The sequence below is a fragment of the Genypterus blacodes genome, unplaced genomic scaffold, assembly GCF_046128005.1.
Source record: "Genypterus blacodes isolate CSIRO-AG114 ecotype Tasmania unplaced genomic scaffold, CSIRO-AGI_Gbla_v1 ptg000072l_1, whole genome shotgun sequence".
NCBI lineage: Eukaryota > Metazoa > Chordata > Actinopteri > Ophidiiformes > Ophidiidae > Genypterus > Genypterus blacodes.
In genome coordinates, this window is record NW_027466882.1 from 1,556,645 (window position 1) to 1,579,085 (window position 22,441).

Here is a 22,441-nt window from a genome sequence, read left to right on the forward strand (position 1 = left end):
AAGAAATGTGTCATATGATTGAGAATAGATACTGCAGCTAACTGCATTAATGAGACTTCACACACAGACTGAACATCTATCAATTTAATTTCATTGTATATACATATAGAAAATGTTTGGCACAGGTCTTTAAAGAACAGCATAGATATTTTATTTTTGTCTCAATATTGTATGGCTCTATCACTTACCAGTTACTACTGATGACATGGATGCCACCTTCTAATTAGACATACTATTTAAAGAGTTTATACAGTGGTACACTTACTCGTTATGGCTTTATAGAGCTGTAACAACTTTTGGGTTGCCAAGTTACGATAATACCATCGGCTGGTTGTCCTCCCCCTCTATTGTTGGGCTTTATGTAATTTAAAGAGAAGCTACAATGGACAGTTTGATGTCTGATGACTTATTGAAAAGAACAACAAGGAATTTGGGAAAGAAATTGTGTATTAACAGTATAATAACATCGCTAATGAACATCATTTATATCAGCGGTGGTGATGGCTTCTTATAAAATGAGAATTCGATAACACTAATAATAACGGCCATTAATAAATTAGATAATAAGAGTTTTCTTCTGAACCAGCAAACCCAAAAGTTGTCCTGATTAATTTCATTACTGTTTAATAAATTACTTTATTAATTAATAAACCCATATTTTACATCATATAAACTGTTTATGAAGTATGCATTATTAGAAAGTGGTACCACAAAACTCAACCCAAAAGGCAATCTTGGCACTTCTTCACATTCATCCGGAAACTCTTCCAGCTCGGCACCCGGACGGGATCCATTCATGATGATGTCACAGGCTCTGTGTCCCTCTGATGCGTTCTCCAACTGTGGTCTGTGTGACTGTGGACTGTGTCATCGCTCGTGTTTGGGCAAAAGATCTTCTCTGTCCACCACCATGCCAGGCCTGTTTAGCTCCTTAGGGGCCACGTCAACAAAAAACTCAGCCGCAACCGGGCAATGATCCGACGCCACGCCGCCCCAGGACCAGTTGTCCGGGATCCAGGGGTTGGTTAGACCCTCCCGCACGACCATACAGTGGCCTGTGAAAGACAGAAGACTTGAGGTCACTTCAGAAGGACACATAGTGGTATTGTAGTTATTTGATTGCTGTAGATTTTAGTTTACATTCAATGTGAGAGCTCAAAGAACTCAAAGTTAAACTAAAGGTAACTATCAGGAACTGTTATACAACTTTATATTATAATGTATTCATTTATTGTTATTTATATTCATCACTTATTATTGATTGTTATTGTTATTGTTATTTGTTATTTGTTATTTGATTGCTGTAGATTTTAGTTTACATTCAATGTGAGAGTTCAAAGAACTCAAAGTTAAACTAAAGGTAACTATCAGGAACTGTTCAGTTTGATTATACAACTTTATATTAAAATATATTCATTAATTGTTATTTATATTCATCACTTATTATTGATTATTTACATGTGTGATTGAATATTGTGATTTATGTGTATTATTGGTTATTATTGCTGATGCTGTTTATCATTTATTTACATGTTGTAATTGTCTTGATTGTTCCTTTCTTGAGCATCAACATCAGGCATCAAACTCTCAGTTGGACCACCAGTTGCACCACTGTTCACACACACACCCACACAGTGCGCCTACCTGAGTAGATCTTCTTCAGGGAGCGGCTCACCCAGATGTTGTCCAAGCAGCGCGTGCCCTGTGGCGAGTGGGTGCTGATGTTGGTGAACTGGGAGAATGGAACCAGAGCGCAGAGCTTCTCCTTCCTCAGGATGTCCAACTCGGAGCTCTGAGGAGGCGAGCCAAAATTTCCGAGCACCAACAACTCCTTCTCACCTGCAGCAAGAGGGAGGAAGAGGAGGAAAAAGGGAGTAAGTGCAAATCCTCCTCTTTACTTTCAAGTCTTGTTGCACTGGCAATTTTACAGAATTACAGATGTTTCAGGATAAACTGTCGCGAAAAACACTTTCTAACTACACTTATTATGTATTATGCATGTATGTTTATGTATTATGTATGTCGAGGAGATGTTAGTGGCTTTTATAAGTGTTCCATGGATCCATTATAGTCTATTCTATGGACTATTAATATGGAAAGTGTACACCAAGTATCTCAAGAATGCTACAATATACAAATCAGTGACTTAGTTCTGAAAATAATAATAATAACTTTGTAGGATCCCCAGTGTTTAGCTTTCAGGCAGCAAATACTCAAATCCACATCATCACCAGGTGGACTCTCCTCATACCTCACACAATAACACACTCGTATATGGATTCCTATTAATTCCATGTATGTCTGTTTACAAGCATAAATGTAGTGAAAAACTGACCTCTGAGTGTTTCCTGGATGCTGGCTGCAAAGCGTTGGCTCATGGCTTCATCTGACAAATGGATCTTTCCATTGGACTCTCCAGGCTGTGTGGTGGTTTGCATGTGAACGTTCACCACAGTCAGTTCATATGATCCAACCTAATGCAAGACAACCGTAAGTACGATATCAGACATAAGAGATGATCCTGTCTAGGGGTGGGCTTAAGCAATATGTTGGATTGAAAAACCAAGGTTATCAGTCAAAAGGTGGCTATTTGTGGAAAAATGCATCGCAAAATCTTTGTTCTATGTTTGTTTTCAAGAGAAGAGGATTGAAGAAAGTATTGAAATATTAATGAGATAAATCAGATATTTATTGTGGGGTAAATAATTGCTATATTGCGTAATAAATATAATCTATAGATGAGTCGACTAATCGAAAAAAAATAATCTGTAGATTAATCGTTAAAAAATAATCGTTAGGTGCAGCTTTAGCTAATCCTGTCAGGATTCAACATACTTTTACAGAACACAATGTGGAGGTTTGATTGACACTGATGAACTGAATACAACAGTGACAGCAGTAACACTATAGGGTGCAATAATAAATCAGAGGGTATCTATAAGATCAGGTGTTCACTCAGGTGTGTTTTATTAGTAAGGAAGAACATGAGGAAGACCAGAGTCGTTGCTAATATATTGTATGTTGAACTATGCAATAGATAATAGTAGAAATAATATTTATGTGTGTGTGTATATAAAGTTAGCGATTAGACATCTATGGGTTTGAGAATGTGATAGTTATGATATAATCTAAACAATCTTCTGTGGTCATTATTCCAGTACATTCCAGTTTTTATGCAAACTAAACAAACCTCTATGCTGCATGGTTAACCATATTTAATGAAGCATGGAAACACATTCATCACAGAGCAGACTGCTGTACTTAAAGCTCATTTTGTTGCACATTTTGCAAAAAAAATCCCCAAAATTCATAATTTGCTGGGTTTTAGACAGTAGTGATGTAATTCAAGTGCACTGCATTCTCATCAGTTCAGGTTAAGATCTATAAGAGAACAAGTGCAGCATTTATCAGTAAATATAGGATCAGAAATGATGTATGACTTTGAACCAATATATCAACATATATGTAAGGTGCTGCTGTGTGTTGCGGAATTCATCATAACTTACGGAGAAGTGAGCCAGGTAGAGTTGGGGGTTTGTGTGATTGCTGTTGCCGTGGACAATGGGAGATTCCAAGACAGACGCACCCTTTAGTTCAATACCGGAGGAGCTGTCCCACAGAAAGCCAGAGTAGCTCGCTCCCTGAAAACAAACAACGGTTCAAAACAAAGCAAACAAAAATACACAACACAATACTGAGGATTCAATTACATGAAACGGTATTGTTATTATCTTATCTATATTTTTGGAGTGTTGTGCTGATTATAGTTGTATTGCATTGAAAATCCTGTGAGCTATTTTTCTAGCGTCTGTAGTTCCCTATCTTTTTTTTATGACTTGGTCAAATATTAAACTCCATTTCTATGTGTCTATTAACAAACCATAAAAATAAAGCAGCTGCATACAGGTGCCATTATTCAGAGCAGTACCTATAAAAGCTTTTATGATCTCTATAAAGGCTGAATCATCCCAGAGTCTCAGTCAGAGAGACAGTGAGCACAGGTGCCTGTCAAAAGGCTGCACTTGAGTCTACACACTGATGATGTATTCAGGAACAAGCACTCATGCATAGCAGTTAAACTGATGTGTTTCAAAGAGACATGATGGTGAATGAAAATGTGTTGATGAATCTTTAATAATATCGGGAAGGACATTTTACTCCCCTGACAGGTAGGTTATGTTTCTGCCTTGGCTTGTGTGTGCATGTGTGTGTGTGTGTGTGTGCGGGGTTTGTTTGTTTTAGGAAGTAAAAGACAAATGGTTATTGACAAATTTTTATGAGGCTTTGTGGCGAGGTAGGCTGTCGGCCAAGAACATCTAGCTATAAAACTTTTAATCTTATTTTTAGGTTAAAGACAACCATTCAGACTGCTTGTCCTCTGTTAATACCCGGTTACCACTAGATGATAGCAGGGACTACATAGCTACAGATACAGAGCTACATCCAGAACATCATTATCACATTATCAATTTACATTTACATCTCCTAAACTAATAAAGATTGAGATATTCAATTTATTATAGGGAGGTTTTCATGGTAAAGGACTTAGATTAGATTATAAATGACAAATGGTACACACACATGCAGATTTTGGATGTTTTGGTGAGTTAGTTAGTGGTTCAGTTGTGTAGCATTGTGATGGTGACTTGGGTGAGTTGCTGCAAGCTAGCACTTTCCTTGAAACCTTTCCTAGAGTCCTTGAAACCATAAAGCCTTGGACAAGAATTATAAAACATCCCATCTCATCTTTTACTGTCTGGAAGACGATACAAGAATGGATTTTGTTGGAATCAAAATGTCTTCATTGCTTTGTCCAAAACTTTTAGGATAGATTATTTTTAGGGCTGGAAAACAAGTTCACAATTCCTGTCTTTTCCAGGATTCTCAGAAACACTGGGCAATAAATAACTAACTGAAACCTATGACAGATCGCTGTTGCTTCACTACTCCATCTACCGTCACAGGCAATGACATCATCGAGGAGATGTAGCCTAAGGTGCTGCACGCGTGAAGGTGTAACTCCATAGAGGGCAGTGTAGCAGCACTTTCCCCATCGCTGATATACAGTATGTACATGTTTATTTGTGTATATTAAAGATGACAGGAGTGCTGTCCCCCTGTCTGTCTGTGTGTGTGTGTGTAGTCAAAGATGGCTGTGGTACCTTGCTGAAGTGTCCCGTTGGTTTTTCAGATACAATACTTTTCCACAGACCTCGTGGCCATTTCCACTTGCGTACACTGAGCAAGGTTCCCTGGTTCAGCTCCACACAGAACTGCAACACAACAGAGACAAGAAAAATCCCTTCAGTATCACGTTTGAAGGCAATAAAAAGATGTGACAGAACTTTGACGCAATAATACAGGTTGTATGTCTGCAAACATTCCCCTGGAACAATTAGTGAAGCCCAGTTATGTGTATGTGCACAATCAAGGAAGCTAAACATGTGAAGAATACTCTAAACAAGCCATACCAAGCCTGAAGCTCAAAGGACCCAAACTACACAATATTACTACGAGTAACTTTCAGAAGATCCCTTGCAGTTGTACTTTGGGCCAATTCTTGTTCCTAAGTCATTCAACAGTGGTGCTTTGTTCTTCTTCTTCTCCTGTAACTTCTCTAGCTTGATATTTTGTATGCCGAAGCTGCCCCTTCACCTCTGTCTGGGGACAATCAATCACAGCTGTGGATCATTTGCATGCAGTCAATGCAGTCAAACGGGAACACACTGGTTATTGTGGATTCTTTAGTCAACAAACGATTTACAGAACAAAGGCAACTATACAAACTTCATCAATCAGGACATAATTCCAAAATAAAGATTATTTTTTGTCTTTTTTTAATTGTTCCTATTTTAAGACAGCATCACAAAATTATTATCCAACTCATTAAATATAGAACTTGAACCCTGAGTCTGTCATCATAGAGGATTTCTTGTTTATGACTGGAAGCACATCGGTGAAGAAATGTTTATGTACGGACTGCTTACAAATAAGCCGACTGAGCATTTTTACACAGTAAAGGAAGTCATTCAAGTTCATATTTCATTTATGCTGCACCTCATTTCAAGTCACAATGTTGAGATTGCCCGCAGATACTGCTGAAACAACAAATTTCATTTCGCACTAGAGAAGCAAGAAACTGTTTTAGTGCTGGAACTGGAGCTGTGGAACATTCCTTTTAAAATAGCTGCTTTGTTTGTCCACAGGAAATCAACAATATAGAGATTTCAAGACTTTTGATGTGTACACAAACACTAGAGACTGTTTTAAACTGGAGTCTGATGAAGATGTGCAAGAGCTTCTATGTTTGTGCGGATAAGGACCTTGATCCCTCTCACACCTGTGTGTTTGTACAGTAGGGTAAGTACTGTCTGTGTCGCAATACTATATATAGACTTTTATTCTAATCCTTGTAAGCACGTCTCTTTATAAACTAGCTGCCTGCTCAGGGACGACAGGTGAGAATGAGCCTCTTTGCCTCGTTTACAGAAATGTTATTTACTGTATGAACACCTCACATTACAATGCGACCTCAGTATCCAGATACTCTGGCTGATGACATTCACACCTTTAATCAACATGCTTTCTTTCTCAGTATCTCTTCTTATCTGCACTGTAATCCGGTCTCAGTAGCCCATCCCATTACCAAAACATACCTGTGTTTATAACTCAAATGGAGATAAGAGAAAAACTGAATTATATGATGGAACTGCCGTGATCTTGGCTGTTTCATAGTTTAAAACGTTCAAAAACTGTTCAAACTAACCTGTTGAGACTTATATGGCTTTCACAGGAGCTCAATAAAGACGCTGTGTAGAATACAGAGTTTGAATATGTAACAGGACATGGGGTTAAGTTAGAATATAGTGCTTTCCTTTATTCTAACACTGGAGGGCAGATCACCATTTTTACACTGTACAAATACAGTCACTAAGAAACAATACAAAGTTGAATGAACTCTAATGACCCTCTCCTCTCAGAGGAAATACACTCAGAAAGAAGGAAGCCTTTGTGTGGACATAACCAAGCAGTAGTGGTGTAACGTGCCGGAGGACGTGTCTCACACTTGCAGCTCGGTGTTGAAATTAAAGACACAGAAGTATGTAAAGCGACAGACGGTGATTTCTAAGAGGAACCTGCTCAGAGGCTCAGACTGCTGCTCTGACGTACCACCGGCTCTAAATTTAACCAGTGAGGAAGATGAGTCTGATGGTGGGATGCCAGGCGAGCCAGAGGAACTTCCTACACAGAAACACCCACACCTAATGATGATCCACCGACACTTTGATACTACATGTCTGCCAAGAGTTGAAATAAATTAAAACTGACTGTCCACTGACTTCCCTTTATTCAGTATTTAATCAAACTGACACTGTGGTTTTAAATAAAGCAAATGAAAATGGTCTGGTCAAAAGTATTGACACCCATAACCTCATATTTTGCAGCACACCATCGCTGTAATCAAGCTGTCTGTAGCTCTGAATCAGACTTCTACACTAATTGAACTGAACTGAGACAGAGCTTTCTGAAACAAGAACAATAAGAACAACTATGTACAAACTCTGAACATTTCATCTTGATGTAGGATATTTGCTAGCTCTTTATATGTCCTGACAGCAGTTTGGTTTCAGTGGTGACAGATTTCTGGCTTGAGAAAGCAGCAAAGTGACATTACAGTACTTCCTCCACAAACTAAAATCTCTCTGACCAAGAGCTGCTTGTTGGTGTGCACAAGTATCTCTGAACCTGAAGTGCGCATCCAGGGGAAGTTTATTTTGTGGCCGATCATCATCCTGCTCAATAAAATGGCATATGATTACTATAAATGGATCGTTAACATTTTACGGTCTATATATAGGGAGGCAGTAGCTCAGTGGGTAGAGCTTCAGCTTGGGAACCGGAGGGTGGCCGGATCGAGCCCCTGCCGAGGTGCCCCTGAGCAAGGCACCGAACCCTCAATTGCTCCCCCCTCTGCGAAGGGTGGTAATGTAATGTAAGTCGCTTTGGATAAAAGCGTCTGCCAAATGACCGTGATGTAATGTAATATATTATATTACATGAGGCAAAGTCTGTAGAGTAGATAAAGCGGAGAAGGACTCGTCCTCTCTAGCTCATGTTGTACATTCAGACTCACTTCCTTTTAATAATTCAGTGAGTAGGTGAATTTGTTAACAAAACCAAAACACAACAATATCACAGAGTGAGGAAAATGAGAAGAAACTTGCTCTCGTGGTCTCTTACTTTTTGTTCCCTTTGGTCTAGCAATTTACAAAAGCCTATTTTTTTTGTGCTGCTGTTGCAGTACTTGTTGTTGCGGCAGCTGAGAGGAAGTAAACTTGGAAGTAAGCCGTTGCGTAGCAACCAAACACATACAGTACTCCTACATACAGAAACACACAGAGAAATGTAAATTGGAATGTGATACAAACACTACTGATCGTGCTGCTGGAGCCAGAAGGAGCAACCTGTGGAGCCAGAGTCAAAGAGCTTACATCCATTTTGACTGAATTATGTCAGCTTTTACTTGATGAACCAGGTTGTCCAACATTGTCATTCCAACTTTCCGACATCCTTCCTATCCCAAAGAAGCCCAGATCTTGATTCTATTGAACATGCATGTATGGACGGTCTCTCTGTGAATGTACAATTATTAAAATAAAAATTAATTAAAGTGCTCCTGCAATGCACTGCAACAAAATCTGAGTGAGCTGCAATGTGGTTGTATTAAACCATTACGGAATATGAAATAATTTAATGAATAAAGCTATTTTCAAACATCAGGAGGTTAGAAAACCCCAACAGGATTTACTTTCTTCATCATCATCCTCAGGGGCCACTGGGCCTCTGGGGTGCACAAGGATTAATTGCTTTTGGTAAAACAGAAAGCAACGTCATAATTCAGCCTGCCATTTCCAAAGAGCAGGCACAGCATGGCAGGGAGCCCGAGCCTGAAGGAAACACCCAGCAGGCCGGACAATCCTCCAGAGCAACCCAACAACCTGCACACACAACTGAGATCTCCCTCCAGTACATTTATGAAAGAAGTACAATCTAGTGCCTTAATGCTAATGATTTCATAAACAGAGAATGCAATACCCGTTTGCCATTATCTAAAATATAATATAGTAATTTAATCCATAAAACACAGCAACTAATCCATTGTATAATCTATATTCTGCCTCTTCTGCTTGTTGAAGCATCTTCATTGTTAAATTTCCCATGCTTCTGAAAAAAGGAAAGTTGGTTGGGGGAAACAGTTACACAGTACTTAACATTCATTTGATTAGCTTGATCAAGAGCTAGATTGTATTTACTGGTATCATTTTACATCCTGAGATGTTATTTCACATCTGCTTTTTCCATCCTTTTTGTATGTTTTAATTCACGTTTTTTGAGTTTTCTACATTTTATTAAGTTCTTCTCTACACTAGTTTTACCTTATTTACTTTTTTTTTTTGCTATGGTTTACACTTTATTAACTGATTTACTTGTTTTATCTGTTCATAAAAAAAAATTCTGATCTTTTACTCGTACTATTCTATTTCTATGCATTGGTCTCATCCGTCTCTATTGGCCTATTTCAGTTGTTCTTGTTTCTCTGATTTTGAATTTGTTCAACTGTTTGGGGAAAACACGTGGCATCCCTACAAAAAAAAGTGCTATACAAATACAATTTGATTGACATGTTATTATATGAGCCCTTCCAGCTATTTGTTGCACAGTAACAAACAACATTCTTTTAGATAACTACATGTCCCATTCCTTTATGATATTGGACAGATTGCCATGAAATCTGCTGTGGATTTTCTTTTAACCCATAGCATGAACATGTTGGTGTCCCCAGGCCTTTCCTCTAGTGGCACCATTGTTTTTGCAGGGGAAATGCTCTGAACCACTTCCATTAAGGTCCCTAAGGCTTTTCTGAGAATCATACAGTAAACAAGGAAGAGTAATAAAAAGAACAGAGAGTGTAACAACATAGAATCTATTGCAGAAACTATTAGAGTGCAGAAGAAGACATAAAGAGATATATGTATACATAAAATATATAAAATACAAACATTGATAAAAGTGGAAAGGCTCTCAACTTTGGACACATTCAGATAGAACCTAGTAGTAGAATAGTTTGTAGTATGTCAGTAGTTTTGTCCTCTGGTCTTTAAGCAGTCTCATGACACTGCATCACTAAAGGGTGAATAATGCTGCTCTGTATGATCACACTTTCACTTCCCTAGCTTAGGTTAAAAAGAAATTCTCATGTAGAGATGGGGATTCGTTCCTTGAAACACTTAAGTGAACACAGAGTCTATGGTGATGAAGGGGATGGATCCTAAAGTCTAAACTCAGCACAAATGTAAAGTGTGCACATCACCATAGGAAACCTACATTCTCTTCTCTACATGAGAGAAAGGGATGCAGAAGTTAATGCATGAAGAAGAAGCTCACAGACCCTAGAACCTGACTACAGATCAAGACTTTTCATTTTACTAGATGTAGCGGGCTTACAGTAGCAATCACATTTATGGATCACTGACCCAGAATACAGACTGAATGACATAACATGATTGTGTTGTGGGACACATTAAAGATGGTGGCGTCTTTTAAGGATTAACACCCAACGCTCCACTGTGATTTTTAGTAGATATGGGTGGGGAATGTAATATTCCTCGTGATATGAGACTAGATCTATTTTGGTTATTGTAACATTAAATTCTGTAACTGCCAAAGTAAGAAATAAACAATATAAAACAATACAATAATTATACTATGTAGGCTTTCTCATTTCCAGGCCCGTTCCTCTGAGTGTAAGTGCCGTCACGTGTGGTTGCATTTAGTCGGTTTGCATTTGAATAAAACCCACTGTTGTCCCGCTCAAGCCGTCATTAGTGGAACTTTAGCAACAGCTCAGAGTTAAGAGTTGTGAGATAAGCTGTTTAAATTCCACAAAATTCTACATGTAGAATCCTAAGAAATGTTGAAAATACGAAAATATGAAAAAAATATGAGATGGACGTTGAAATAACAGGGTTTGGCAACTTAAAATGAGTGGATTAGTATGTATCCAACAATGGTGTCGTTACTGTAGAGGACACAGTATTTAAAGCACTGAAAGCGCAGGAGGGAGGCATTTGCATAGCAACACAGTAAATAAATGGGCGACACTTCTGCAAGCGTTTCTGACGGCATTCCCCTCAACAATGACTCACTGCATTTACGAGGCTGCAAGTAAAAAAAAGCACCCAGCGTCACCCTCGTCTTCCCCACACCAGTGTAACAGTCAGAAAGCAGTGAGGTGCAGAGCTACAACGTTACCTTATCCAGAGCCTCTCGCTCCAGCAGGTCCTGCACCGCCAGTAACTTGATGCTGGAAAACAGACAGAGAAGATATTTATTTAAACATTTAAACATTAGATTTCCACTGATCCTAGACTAAAAATAGATGTTAATTCAAACGATTCAAAGGCTTTGCAGTGCAATAAAATGCCTCGATCCCTATGTCTTTACCTGCTGGCCTCAATTATTCCACAAAATACAATAGAAGCTAAGTTTATTAGGTAAAAAATAAAATAAAAGAGAACAAAATTAATAAAGATTTCACAAAGATTTGAATAAAGACTTCTGAATTTTGAGGCAGAGTGACATCGTTTCATTTCATACCATTGTATCTCCTAACCTTGAAACATGCCCAAACATCTCAAATCCTATGCTGTAGCTCGAAAGCAATTTATTTTAATAATCTATTTTGCAACAGAAGCCATCTGATGCCATCATTTGTTCCTCAGAAAAAGACTTGCAGAAGTATATGTAGATAAAAAAAACATTGATGATGAAACAAAACAGATGACACATTAGATTCTACAATCTCTCTCCATCACACTTTGGTGGCAGTTGTCAGTTTCTTGCACTTTTTATAATGTTCCAGTAACTCTATCTAACACTATTTCGTCCCACTAGTTTGTGAAGAACAATTGATTGTTTTAGGACAGATGGTAGAGTTCAGAGTTTCCATCTTGTGCATACTGGCATATTTACATTGAGTCATGTAGTCATAGTGATGTACATACGAGGTTTCCATACAACAAAGAGACTAAATCGAAGCAAGGAGGACCTCATAGATCATCACTGTAATCCATCAGCGTCACCCGTCAGTAACATGCATGAGTACTTACGCTACAAAACTGGCTGCAATTACAACACGAGAGTTAAATTCATTTGACTTGCACCCTTAACACATAAACCAAAACATTACTTCATCGGAAAATAAACGTCTTCTTAAGCCAGGAGAAAGAGAATCGAACTGACTGACAGACAGAGGGACTTTGTCCTACATTCAATGTGCCAACACGTTATTGCAGAGCAGAAGGAGGAGAGGGGAGGGGAGGGGGGGTCCACTGCCCAGTAAACATTTATCTGTTTGCTTTAAAATGCTCTTCTAGACCAACAGTCAGCACAATAAAAAGCAATAAATTTTTGAAGAGGCAGCCTGATTCTCTGTAAATCACCTCTGTCTTCAGCAGCTTCATTTGTTTTTAAAGGGGAACTGCTCTGCGGCGCAATTTACAGAAGTGAATAGAATCTTGCTTATGAGTTCATTTGGATTAGCGGCCTCCTCACATGAGGACAGTCATTTTGCAACTCATTAAAGTGCATACATACCTCCGCCAAGGCCCAACAGTCCTCCAATTATGGCTTTGTCTCTGAATTATAAATTGTAATTGGTTTATATCTAGACCATGATCAATTTTGACATTCTTGGTGGAGGTAAAGTGTTCGAAAGCCATTTATCATCATTTATATTCAGTTCCCCTTCACTATTTGTCTCTTGTGCTTATGTTTTATGTCAAAAGAAGCTTCTCTCATTGAGCTGAATAGAAAAGTTGACAATCACGGTCACATTGCTCAACTTAAAAGAATATGATTTATATTCTTTAGATCTATAATGACTTCTGCAATTTGTAATATGGCTGTATACCTTTCAGTCTAGACCTCAGTACAAAGATTTGAGATGTGAAACCCGAGCACTGGCTGCTGGTGTCAGTGATCAGCACACCTCAGCAGTGGATTCAGCTGATGAAGGCTTTGTCAGGTTAGTCAGTGAGACACTTCAGTCTCTTGACCCTTTGTGAAACCAGTTTGACAGACATGGTTGTTTGTGTTTGGGTTTGCCATATAAGTCCACGAAATGTATGACATATGCAGAGTTTAATTAGGCAGATGTATAAGACTTCAATGCACAATGTTACATTATAAGGACAGTGTGTTTCCAGCACTCACCCTTCTTATCAAAGAGTTGTTTTGGCTGTGCTTGTGACAAACGAGGCCTCACCAAGCTTCTCATTCACTACTGATCCAATAGCTGTGTGTGTGTATTCATCTGCTGGTATTATGTCATTTACCACCAATGTCTGTATTGTATTGTCCAAATTCTGACGCAATATGTTTCTCCAATCTCAAACTGCTCACTGTTCCCAAACTTATATGTTCCCAAAGGCTCATGCAGTTATCCTGAAGGTTTTAGTGTTTAGGTTTTTTGTATTTTCCAGGTTGTAACCGACATAATATGGCTCCTTAAATATGCATCTTGTCTATAAGAACAAACCTGTGATATGTTTCTGCTGATCATTCCAACAATATACCTATTATAATATATATATATATATTATATATATATTATAATGCTTAAAACGAACCAATATCTAAGCAACTTATCACGTGATAAGTAAAATGTCTCATAGCTTATTGCTTATCTTTGTCTTTCTCTAAGCCTCCACATCACTTTCATCAACTAATGTCAAAATGTGGATACAGTACAGTCCGCTAACTAAGCATGAAACAGCAAGTGGAAAAGAGTGACGTGACTTTCATATTTCCATGTCAGATTGCACAGATCCAGCCACAGCAGGCCTCAGCTTGATGAAGTCATAACAAGTCCAAATGGCTATAATTGTGCCTCACCTTAAAAATAAAACCGAGATTTTTGAACACGAGTATTTATAGGCCTTTTCTTAATTAGTTTCATGTTTCTGCTGCTTCACCGCCTGAACGGCCACGATATACTGTATACATCAAAGAGACTCGGTCTGCTCACAGGCAACAACTAACTCCTCTTACAACGGCCTCTATAATCAGTGAGTTCACAGATCCTGTTTTCAGAACAAACAGGCCTACAGTCACAAAGACAACACCCCTTTCCTCTGCTCTAGGTGTGAGCACAATGACAAAACCTCCCTCAAAGATCCTGATCCACACTGGTTGACCTTCAGGATCAGCACTGAAAAGCAAAAACCTGCAGCTCTCTCTTGCACTCTAGCAGTGCATTTAATAATACAGAGGTAGAAAATAACCTTTTAAGTGCATTAATAATAAAATCTCAGGTAGAACCTCCTGGGACTAATCTGCACTTTCACTGAAACAGAAAACCTTCAAGCAATCAAGAGGACACATGGTGGGATTTTCTCAGCGACACATCTGCTGAGGCCATGAAGACACAAACATGAGCCGATGACGCAAAACAGACCGCCTGTGTATCGTCAAATGAAGGCAATGTGAGGGCAAGGACGAGGCATTATCAGAGGAGATACCTTTGAACAGAAATAACACCTCAGTGATGGACTGTAGCCTGATTAAGAGCTGGAATATCCTCTGAGGACAAGCTGAACGAGCACTCGGACTGTGTTATGTTTGGGGAGGCGTCTCAGGGATTATCACTGTCAGCTGCAAACCATCAGGCCTACTTCTGTAAAGTTTACACCCAGACCAAGACTCCAGCTGTCTTATTTTGAGCTTGTTTATCACTACACTACACTTAAGGAATAGGTGTGTGTGTGTGTGTGTGTGTGTGTGTGTGTGTGTGTGTGTGTGTGTGTGTGTGTGTGTGTGTGTGTGTGTGTGTGTGTGTGCGCGTGCGTGCGTGCGTGCGTGCGTGTGTGTGTGTGTGTGTGTGCGCACATACTGACCAACTAAGGGGGGTTACTTATCTAACCTACTGTTTACACACATATGAGGCAAATACAGTTTAAAAAGGAGTGAGACAGCTCTTTTTTTAGGGCGATTGTTTTATGAATAGCTTACTGCTTGCCCAACATGGTAACGCTGCGGCTGATTTATGAATTGTCCCCCTCCCGTTATTACCAGATGAGACCATGCTGGATGTTCTATAAAGGCTCCAGTGAATCCTTGGTGGTGGGGTGTGTGCTGCCGGCCACTGCCCTTAACTCACTGTCCGGCCACAATAAAGTGCTATGGCAATGGAAATTTCCACATGAGCACCCAACATCCTGCGTCAGCTCAGCATAGCTCATTTGCAGCACCCATCCTCATGACCTCACCACCCATGCAGGCCACAGCCTCTCTTGCTTTCGCTCTGGATTGCTTTCATGAATCAGGGATACTCAGAACAATTCCATCACTCACACAAAAACACTGTGGCTGTGAAATATTGCTCTCTATGCTCTACACATTATCAATTATGTAAAGGCTTAAAACACATGCTGAGTGTACTTCTTGTAAATTGCATGCTGACTAAAATGGCTTACTACAGACGCTGTTAGTGGCTACACATAAATGCATCACCATAGGTGGCTAAGACATAATCCTCCCACATATAATATATGTGTTCAAAACGACTGGGAACTATATGAAATGGAACAAATACGGTTTGCACTAAGGCTTACAACATGCAACTTCATGAAGCAGAGTCCCTGAACCTAACATGACCCTAATAAAGTCTTTATTATTAGTAAAATCTTCTACTGGTGTCAACTAATTACTGGCAATTATCATCTGCATCTGTTTTCCTTTAACCTTACTTTTAAGTGTAATTATACATTTGAAGTCCTGAAGGCAGCTGGGATTAAATGGATAACGAAAGAAGTCAAAACTTGAAAACGTGCTGTATTGTATAAGTGTTAATATATAGTTGTTGGCAGTTGGTAATAAAATAGGTGAAGGATGTGTGAAAATAAGCAACAGAACCTTTAAGAAATGTGGTAAATATTGCGTAACTCAAATACAGATGCAGCTAAAGATGTTCAAAAAACATTCAAATGAAAAGTATTTACATATTCTTTCACACTGGGCCGGTTCAGTTTATTCTGATCAGGTGATTACATGTAAGATGTAAAAACAAAAGATCTAATTATCATATTCCCGGAATCTCATAGGTTTATGAGGCTTACAGTCCTGAAGAAAGTAATGATGATCTAATATGCAGCACACACTAATGAGCCACTAAAGGGATTAACAACAATGTGATGACAGCAGCTGTGATCTGTAAGATCCATGAGTACACATACCACCACAACCTCATTATCATTTCATTAGTGTATTGGCTGCAGTGTAAACACAAGCAGGCTGGGTTAATGTATGCTCTCTGACAGTATGATGGAATGAGTGACAGAAGGAATGAGTGAGAAATGAGTGTATGGTGCTTTGTTGTGTTTCCATTTTCACTCTTTCATCCATCATCATTATCATCATCATCATCAGGTAATGGTCACTTAGATCAGGGGTCAACTACGCACACAGCTGTCCAAATCAAAACCATGGGATTACGATGACGCAGCCTCAGGTAACCTTGCTGATTGGGTGAATAAGGCTTGGATGAGATCATTCATGCAACCAGATCAACACCTGCAGCTCATTTCACCATAAATCTATTGTTTTAAATCAGAAAAAAGTGCATCTTCACTCACTTCAATCACTGTGGAATTGAACAACTTTCTGATACGACTTTGAGACTAGTTGGGGTTAAAGACAAGGGAAGGAGATGCGATGACAAATTGGATCTTTACTCTGAACTTTGTCATTTTTAAAGAGCCTGCTTCAAGATCAGACCACAGGCAATAAGGCTCCTACCTGCTTTAGTTTGAGTCTATGACCCCAGTGCTTGAATAAGGCACAGACTGTACAGCAGATATCAATGGAGCAAAGGGAAGTGACCCAGCGTCTCTCTCTGAACACAACACTTACTCACTGCAATAACCTGATTTGATTTGGGGTTTAGGATCCGGTCTGCATGTAGAACGCGCTGTGAACGCTGATATAAACATTGTCATTGTCTCTCTTACAGCACCGCTCTCTCACAAATGATCCTGATTGTGAGCTGATCGGGGGCAAAACGACAAAGAGTCATTGAAAAACAAGTTAGAAAAGACGACGCAGAGAGCAGAACACTCCTGAAGCAAATGCATGAGTCATTCTGACAACTAACCGCTATTCAACACTTCAGCAGCATTTGCACACCACTGTCCTGCATTCCAAATCATACTAACAGTGGATTTTAAGGAGACTATTACCCAAAGAAAATGTATTTTAAAGGGTTTCAGTCATTATAGCATTAGGGAATTACTAGATATAACAGATCTGACCACCAAAGATCTCAAGAAAGCTTCTACTTACTATCTGACATACTACCGTCACAGAAATGTAGTGGAGAGTAAAGTACCATCACCTCTGATTGTAGATTTTAAGTCGTAACCTGAGTAAATGTACTTGGTTGATTTCACTTCTGCTGATAGCGACTGATTGACTTCACTGTGTGACTCTGACTAATTGCTGATTCTTCATCTCAGCGGGCCTGCGAGGCACAATGTGCTGTGGAACTTTTGGTTAGCAGGAGTTCATTGACCTCTTGTAAACTCTCTGCTTGTGCCTGGAGGAAAGCCAGATGTCTGTGTAAACTCAGCCAGGATCTTGTGATTGCTCTCACAGTGAAGCCCAATCTCTGTGCAAACATACAGTTTCATCTGAGCGGCCGCCGCCTCCTCCTCCTCCTCCTCCTCCTCCGGCGGCGGCGGCGGCTAGCTGTTCCTTCATAACAATCAACCCTCTAATCAGGGGTGTTACCCACGCTTGTGAACTTAGGGGCATTAGCGAGGCACAAAGTAGGGAAGTATTAGCAATTTATTGATGACTGAGTGATCCGAATCAGAAATCAAACCCTGCGTGCCAAAGACACACACTCTCTGTCAGGCTATGGTACAGCTTGACACAGTCACACTGTAATAAAAACATTTCAAAAACATGATTTGCAGGTGGCACCTTCAGCAAATAAAGGTCCAGACATGATCAGTGCGAGGCGTCAGTAAGCTAGGCAGCGGCTTGTGACCCAATCAAATGTCACATATAGGTTGAATGTTGATTGATTTGTGTGTCTGGTGCAGGTTTACAGGGAGCTGAATCCTGCTCTGGCTCAAAGGTACACAATGGAAATGTCACTGGTCTGACCCAAACCCTTAACCCTGCCTGGAGCAAACTAAGGGGACGACTCAGTCAGGCTGTGTTTCTTAATGAATACGATATAACTGTATGTCATAGAAAACGACAAACTCCTGTCCGGTCTTTGGGGTGGAGGTCAAGGCCTCACCAGAGCACACAGGGTTAAACCTGACTGAAGAACGTGTTTACGTACTGCTACGTATCTCAACAGCTACCGCACATCAATCAGTCAGAGCTCTTGACTGTGAGTTTCAGGCAAAAGCTGGTAAATCCTGTCTAGAAACTTGTTAATGATGACGGCCACAAGTTGAGTGTATTAGAAGCTCAATTGGTAAACAAAAGCTGTTGATTGAACAAAGACTTGTGACGTTTACAGTCAGTGATGCACCACAGCGAGGTAATTGTCTTCAAGCACATGTTGTCACTTTGTAAAGCAAATGCACCGTCACACCCAGCTAAGGAGTGTGTGTGTGTTGATAGCCGAGTGAGCAAAGTCAATAAAAAGTGTGTCATCGCAAGCAGACACACTCTCTTTATTGCTGATTGCATGTTCTCCCAGTAGCTGCACTACTTAAGGTCGGACACTGATCTCTACCTTAAATCATCTCTATGTCCGGCAGAAAGGTTGCACTCGGGACAAACGCGCAGTCTCTTTAAGTCGCTGGATGGAGGTCATGTTGCCGTGTGTTCACGTGTGTCACGCTGTCCCTACATCCTTTAGTTCAGACGGAAACAGGTTCAGCGTAGAAACGTGTCTCTCTTACAGATTGGACACGGTGCTGTAGGCTGTGCATCATACTACAAAGTGAACAAGCGGTACAAAGCCTGCGTCATCACAGGTCATAAATAAAGAAAACAGTTCAGTCATGTGTGGCTGTAACATACATGATGATTCATAAGTGTAAGATCACCCAAATTATAAACTTGTGGGTTCCATTATTGCATAATTCTATCTTCCGCTGATGCATTTGAGCCTGATTTTGCGTATTTGCGTATTGCTTTTTAAACGTTAACAGGCTGTTTCTGTTGTAAAAAGCCACTTTGTTACTTTTGTGCTTGCAAGAATCTCACAAAAAGTGTCTGATTCTATGAGAGTCGTGTTCTTTTGGATCAGTCTAACTCTGTGTCAGTCTCTTGTTTAACTTTAACCCACAATTCTATGCATTAAAAATCATTTGAGAGTTTGAGACCCTACCTGACTGCTTAATGGAGGTCACTACTCAGTTATTTAAAGGAAATACTGTTATACGATGAGATGTAACACGCTTAAGTTGAGCAAAGATCATGATGCGAGCACAGTAATCCTGAAGGTACTCACTCGTTCTCCAGCAGGGTCATGCATACCACCTCCCTGACCCCCGGGTTGTTGGCCTTATCACAGGAGCATCCCTGTAAGCTCCAGGTTGCCAGGCGCACCACGGGCTTCCCGTCTCTCAGCCCGGGAAGGGGCTCCACGCTGGGTCGCACCGAGGCGATCTGAGTCGGTCCTCCGAGCGGAAGGTCCAGATCGTCGCTCTTAAGGCTCAAGGAGGTCGGGCTGGAGTGGGACTTGGTGGTGATGTGGGTCAGCCCTCCGTTGGTGTTTGTGGATGGAGCCCTGGATCGCTCCACGAACACCTGGAAGCGGATTTTGTCCAGCAGGGAGCTGTTGATGTGGTTGACCCGCACTAGATCCTCGATACTCTTGAACGGGCCGTGTTCCGACCTGTAGGCCACGATGTTCTTGGCGATCTTCTCCGTGATGCCTCGGATGCTCATCAACTGCGCCGGTGTAGCGGTATTGATGTTCATGCCGGTGCTGGGCTGGTGATCCAGATCTTTGGGCAGCGATGACGGGGAGTGCTGGGATGAACTGGTCCTACTGGAGACGCAGATTTCCAGTTTGATCACCTCCAGTTTTGTGGCTCCGATCCCGCTCACCAGCGCCAGGTCCTCCACCTTTTTGAACCCGCCAATACAGTCCCGATACTCCACAATATTCTGAGCAACTATGCGGTTCACTCCCGGTAGAGTCATGAGTTCCTCCTCGGTGGCCGTGTTGATGTTCAGCCGCTCCTGGTTGACCATGATGTGACCAAAGTTACAAGCGGCGCTGAATTTACGTTTGCCGCAGCTGAAGTCCGTGGGATCTTTGGGAATGGAGCGGTGACAGCCCAGACTTCCACCCATGGCTGGAGCGGGCCAACCGGGGCTCGGATCAGAGCAGCGGACCGGTGCAGGTAGAGGGCCACGGCAGACAGCGAACACACACACACATACCTGCGATCAGAGACAGAGAGACAGAGACAGTCACGCAGAAATAAGCACACATACATGCAGATATCAGCTGTTTCATTAGATGACATGTTAACAAATTAAACCTTATATAATCACATACGCACGTACAGCAGTTTAGTCTGAGTCTTTGCTACATGCTGATTGACCGGCTCCGCGTCTGTCTGCGCACCGAGCACACTGCGTCTCACCGCGTCGTCCCCCCCGTAGGACAGATAAGAGTAGCGGGATGTGTAAACTTTGTCCTACCGGGTGTCTGTCCACAGGTCAGGTCCACGCACACTGAAGTGACAAGGACGCGACACACATCTGATCAATATAAACCACGGCGCACGACATGCGTCAACTGTACGTGGATTCAGCAATACCGGAAACCTGACAACGATGTTCTAAAAATAAAAGTCTGGACCAACTCGATATTAATGCCTATGGATTTAGAATGGGACGTTATAAAAGCTCTTTTAGGTGTAATGTGTACTCTAGGTGGCCCAATACTTTTGTCCATATAGTGTTATTGTATGTTATGAGAATTTAATTTTGTACTTATCTTGATTTCGTATTATTATAATGACGGTGGTGATGATTATGATTATGATTATGATTGTACCATTATTCGTATCATTAATAACAATCATAATCAACTCTTTTGCATAGCGTTTTATATATTTTATGTATCCTGTATCATTTACTTTACTTGGTAAGTAACGTCTGAATAAGATCCATAAACACAGGTCAAATGTAAACAATGGTTTCCATGACATTAAATGCAAGGCCCATAACCTCTTGATTTCCTTTTGTGCCCCGTGGTATTGAAAGGAAGTTCCGCTTTTAATTTGAAATCGACCCCTAATGCTTTCAAATGACGGTTCCCTCGCTCGGGGGAGTAGGGGGCGTGGCTCTAATAGGACGAGTTCAGAGGCAATGATTATGTAAAGCAGAGCAGTGAGATTGGTTGAGTTAACGGAGTGAAAGTGTGGGAGCTCACCGTGACACTGTGGTTAGAGTCCTACGACCGTGCTCAGTGTGTGGCGGACACACACTCAATCAGGTCAGTGCCATAGGAGCTGTCAGACTGACATACAGCTCTGGTGCTGCTTTAACACAATGGGAGATGTGGGGCTCTAGGTTGTACCGGACACAGTGGGGAATACAGTGGAAGTGTCTCCAAGTTATCAGCAGCAATTCAAGAAAGGTGCATGGGTGATGAAGAAGCTGTTAACTGTATATGAACTCACTCTATATTAGAGACCCCATTCACGTCAAATCACAATTAAATAGACAAAGCAACATGCCGGTCAATATGTCCTAACACGTGGACTATTGAGTCACCTATGAGGGGCCTGTGGCCAGAGTTCAACCAGTCCTGCGATGTTTCGATCAATGGTGACCAGGGGGAGGTGACACAAGTGGAAAGGTTCCACTCAGGACCAAACAAAAAAGAGCACCAATCAGAGCATGCAGCTGTGTTAAGATCACTACAGCATCTATATGGGAAAGAAGTGTGTTGCCTTTTATGTCATGGGTTCATTTCCACAAGGCATATCTAGTGAGCTCTACATTGGAATTGGTCCTGTACCTTTGATGAGTGCACTGCAACTACATACATATAGCTTTACACTGACGGGTAAAGAATGAGCAAAGGCTGATCATGTTCATTTGTTTAAGAACTGCAAGGAGAAGAAATTAGTTTATTCAGATGAAATTGGTAAAAGGACAATGGAAAAAAATTTGGCCAATTTGTGGGACTGTCCTAGTTTCAGATGAATTAAGAAGTAAACTAGGCTGCTTTTCAGATTTAGAATTATTTTAAGGAGCAATACTTATTTTAAACACAAAGTTCACAAGTTGATCTTGAGGCAGTGGACACTATCTTACTGAATGAATCCTCTTTGTCCATGTTGAAGGTGTCAGTAGAGGCAGGTGATGGGACTAATACGCCCCTGACCGT

General features: G+C 40.7%; 1 protein-coding gene across 2 annotated transcripts; it reads right to left on the bottom strand.

Moving 5' to 3' along the window:
* Positions 1-69: 69 nt before the first annotated feature.
* eepd1 (endonuclease/exonuclease/phosphatase family domain containing 1) lies at positions 70-20,803 on the bottom strand. Of its 2 annotated transcripts, none has more exons than XM_076157141.1 (8): positions 20,605-20,803; positions 19,538-20,478; positions 11,314-11,365; positions 5,163-5,273; positions 3,507-3,641; positions 2,336-2,474; positions 1,645-1,839; positions 70-1,055 (listed from the first exon to the last, which is right to left on the bottom strand). In XM_076157141.1, exons 2-8 carry the CDS (start codon positions 20,386-20,388, stop codon positions 868-870), a joined length of 1,671 nt encoding a protein of 556 aa, XP_076013256.1. In that variant the 5' UTR covers positions 20,389-20,478; positions 20,605-20,803; the 3' UTR covers positions 70-867. The 2 variants fall into 2 exon arrangements, with proteins under 2 accessions (XP_076013256.1, XP_076013257.1); XM_076157142.1 differs by having other exon boundaries at positions 20,743-20,769.
* Between the last annotated feature and the right edge of the window lie 1,638 nt (positions 20,804-22,441).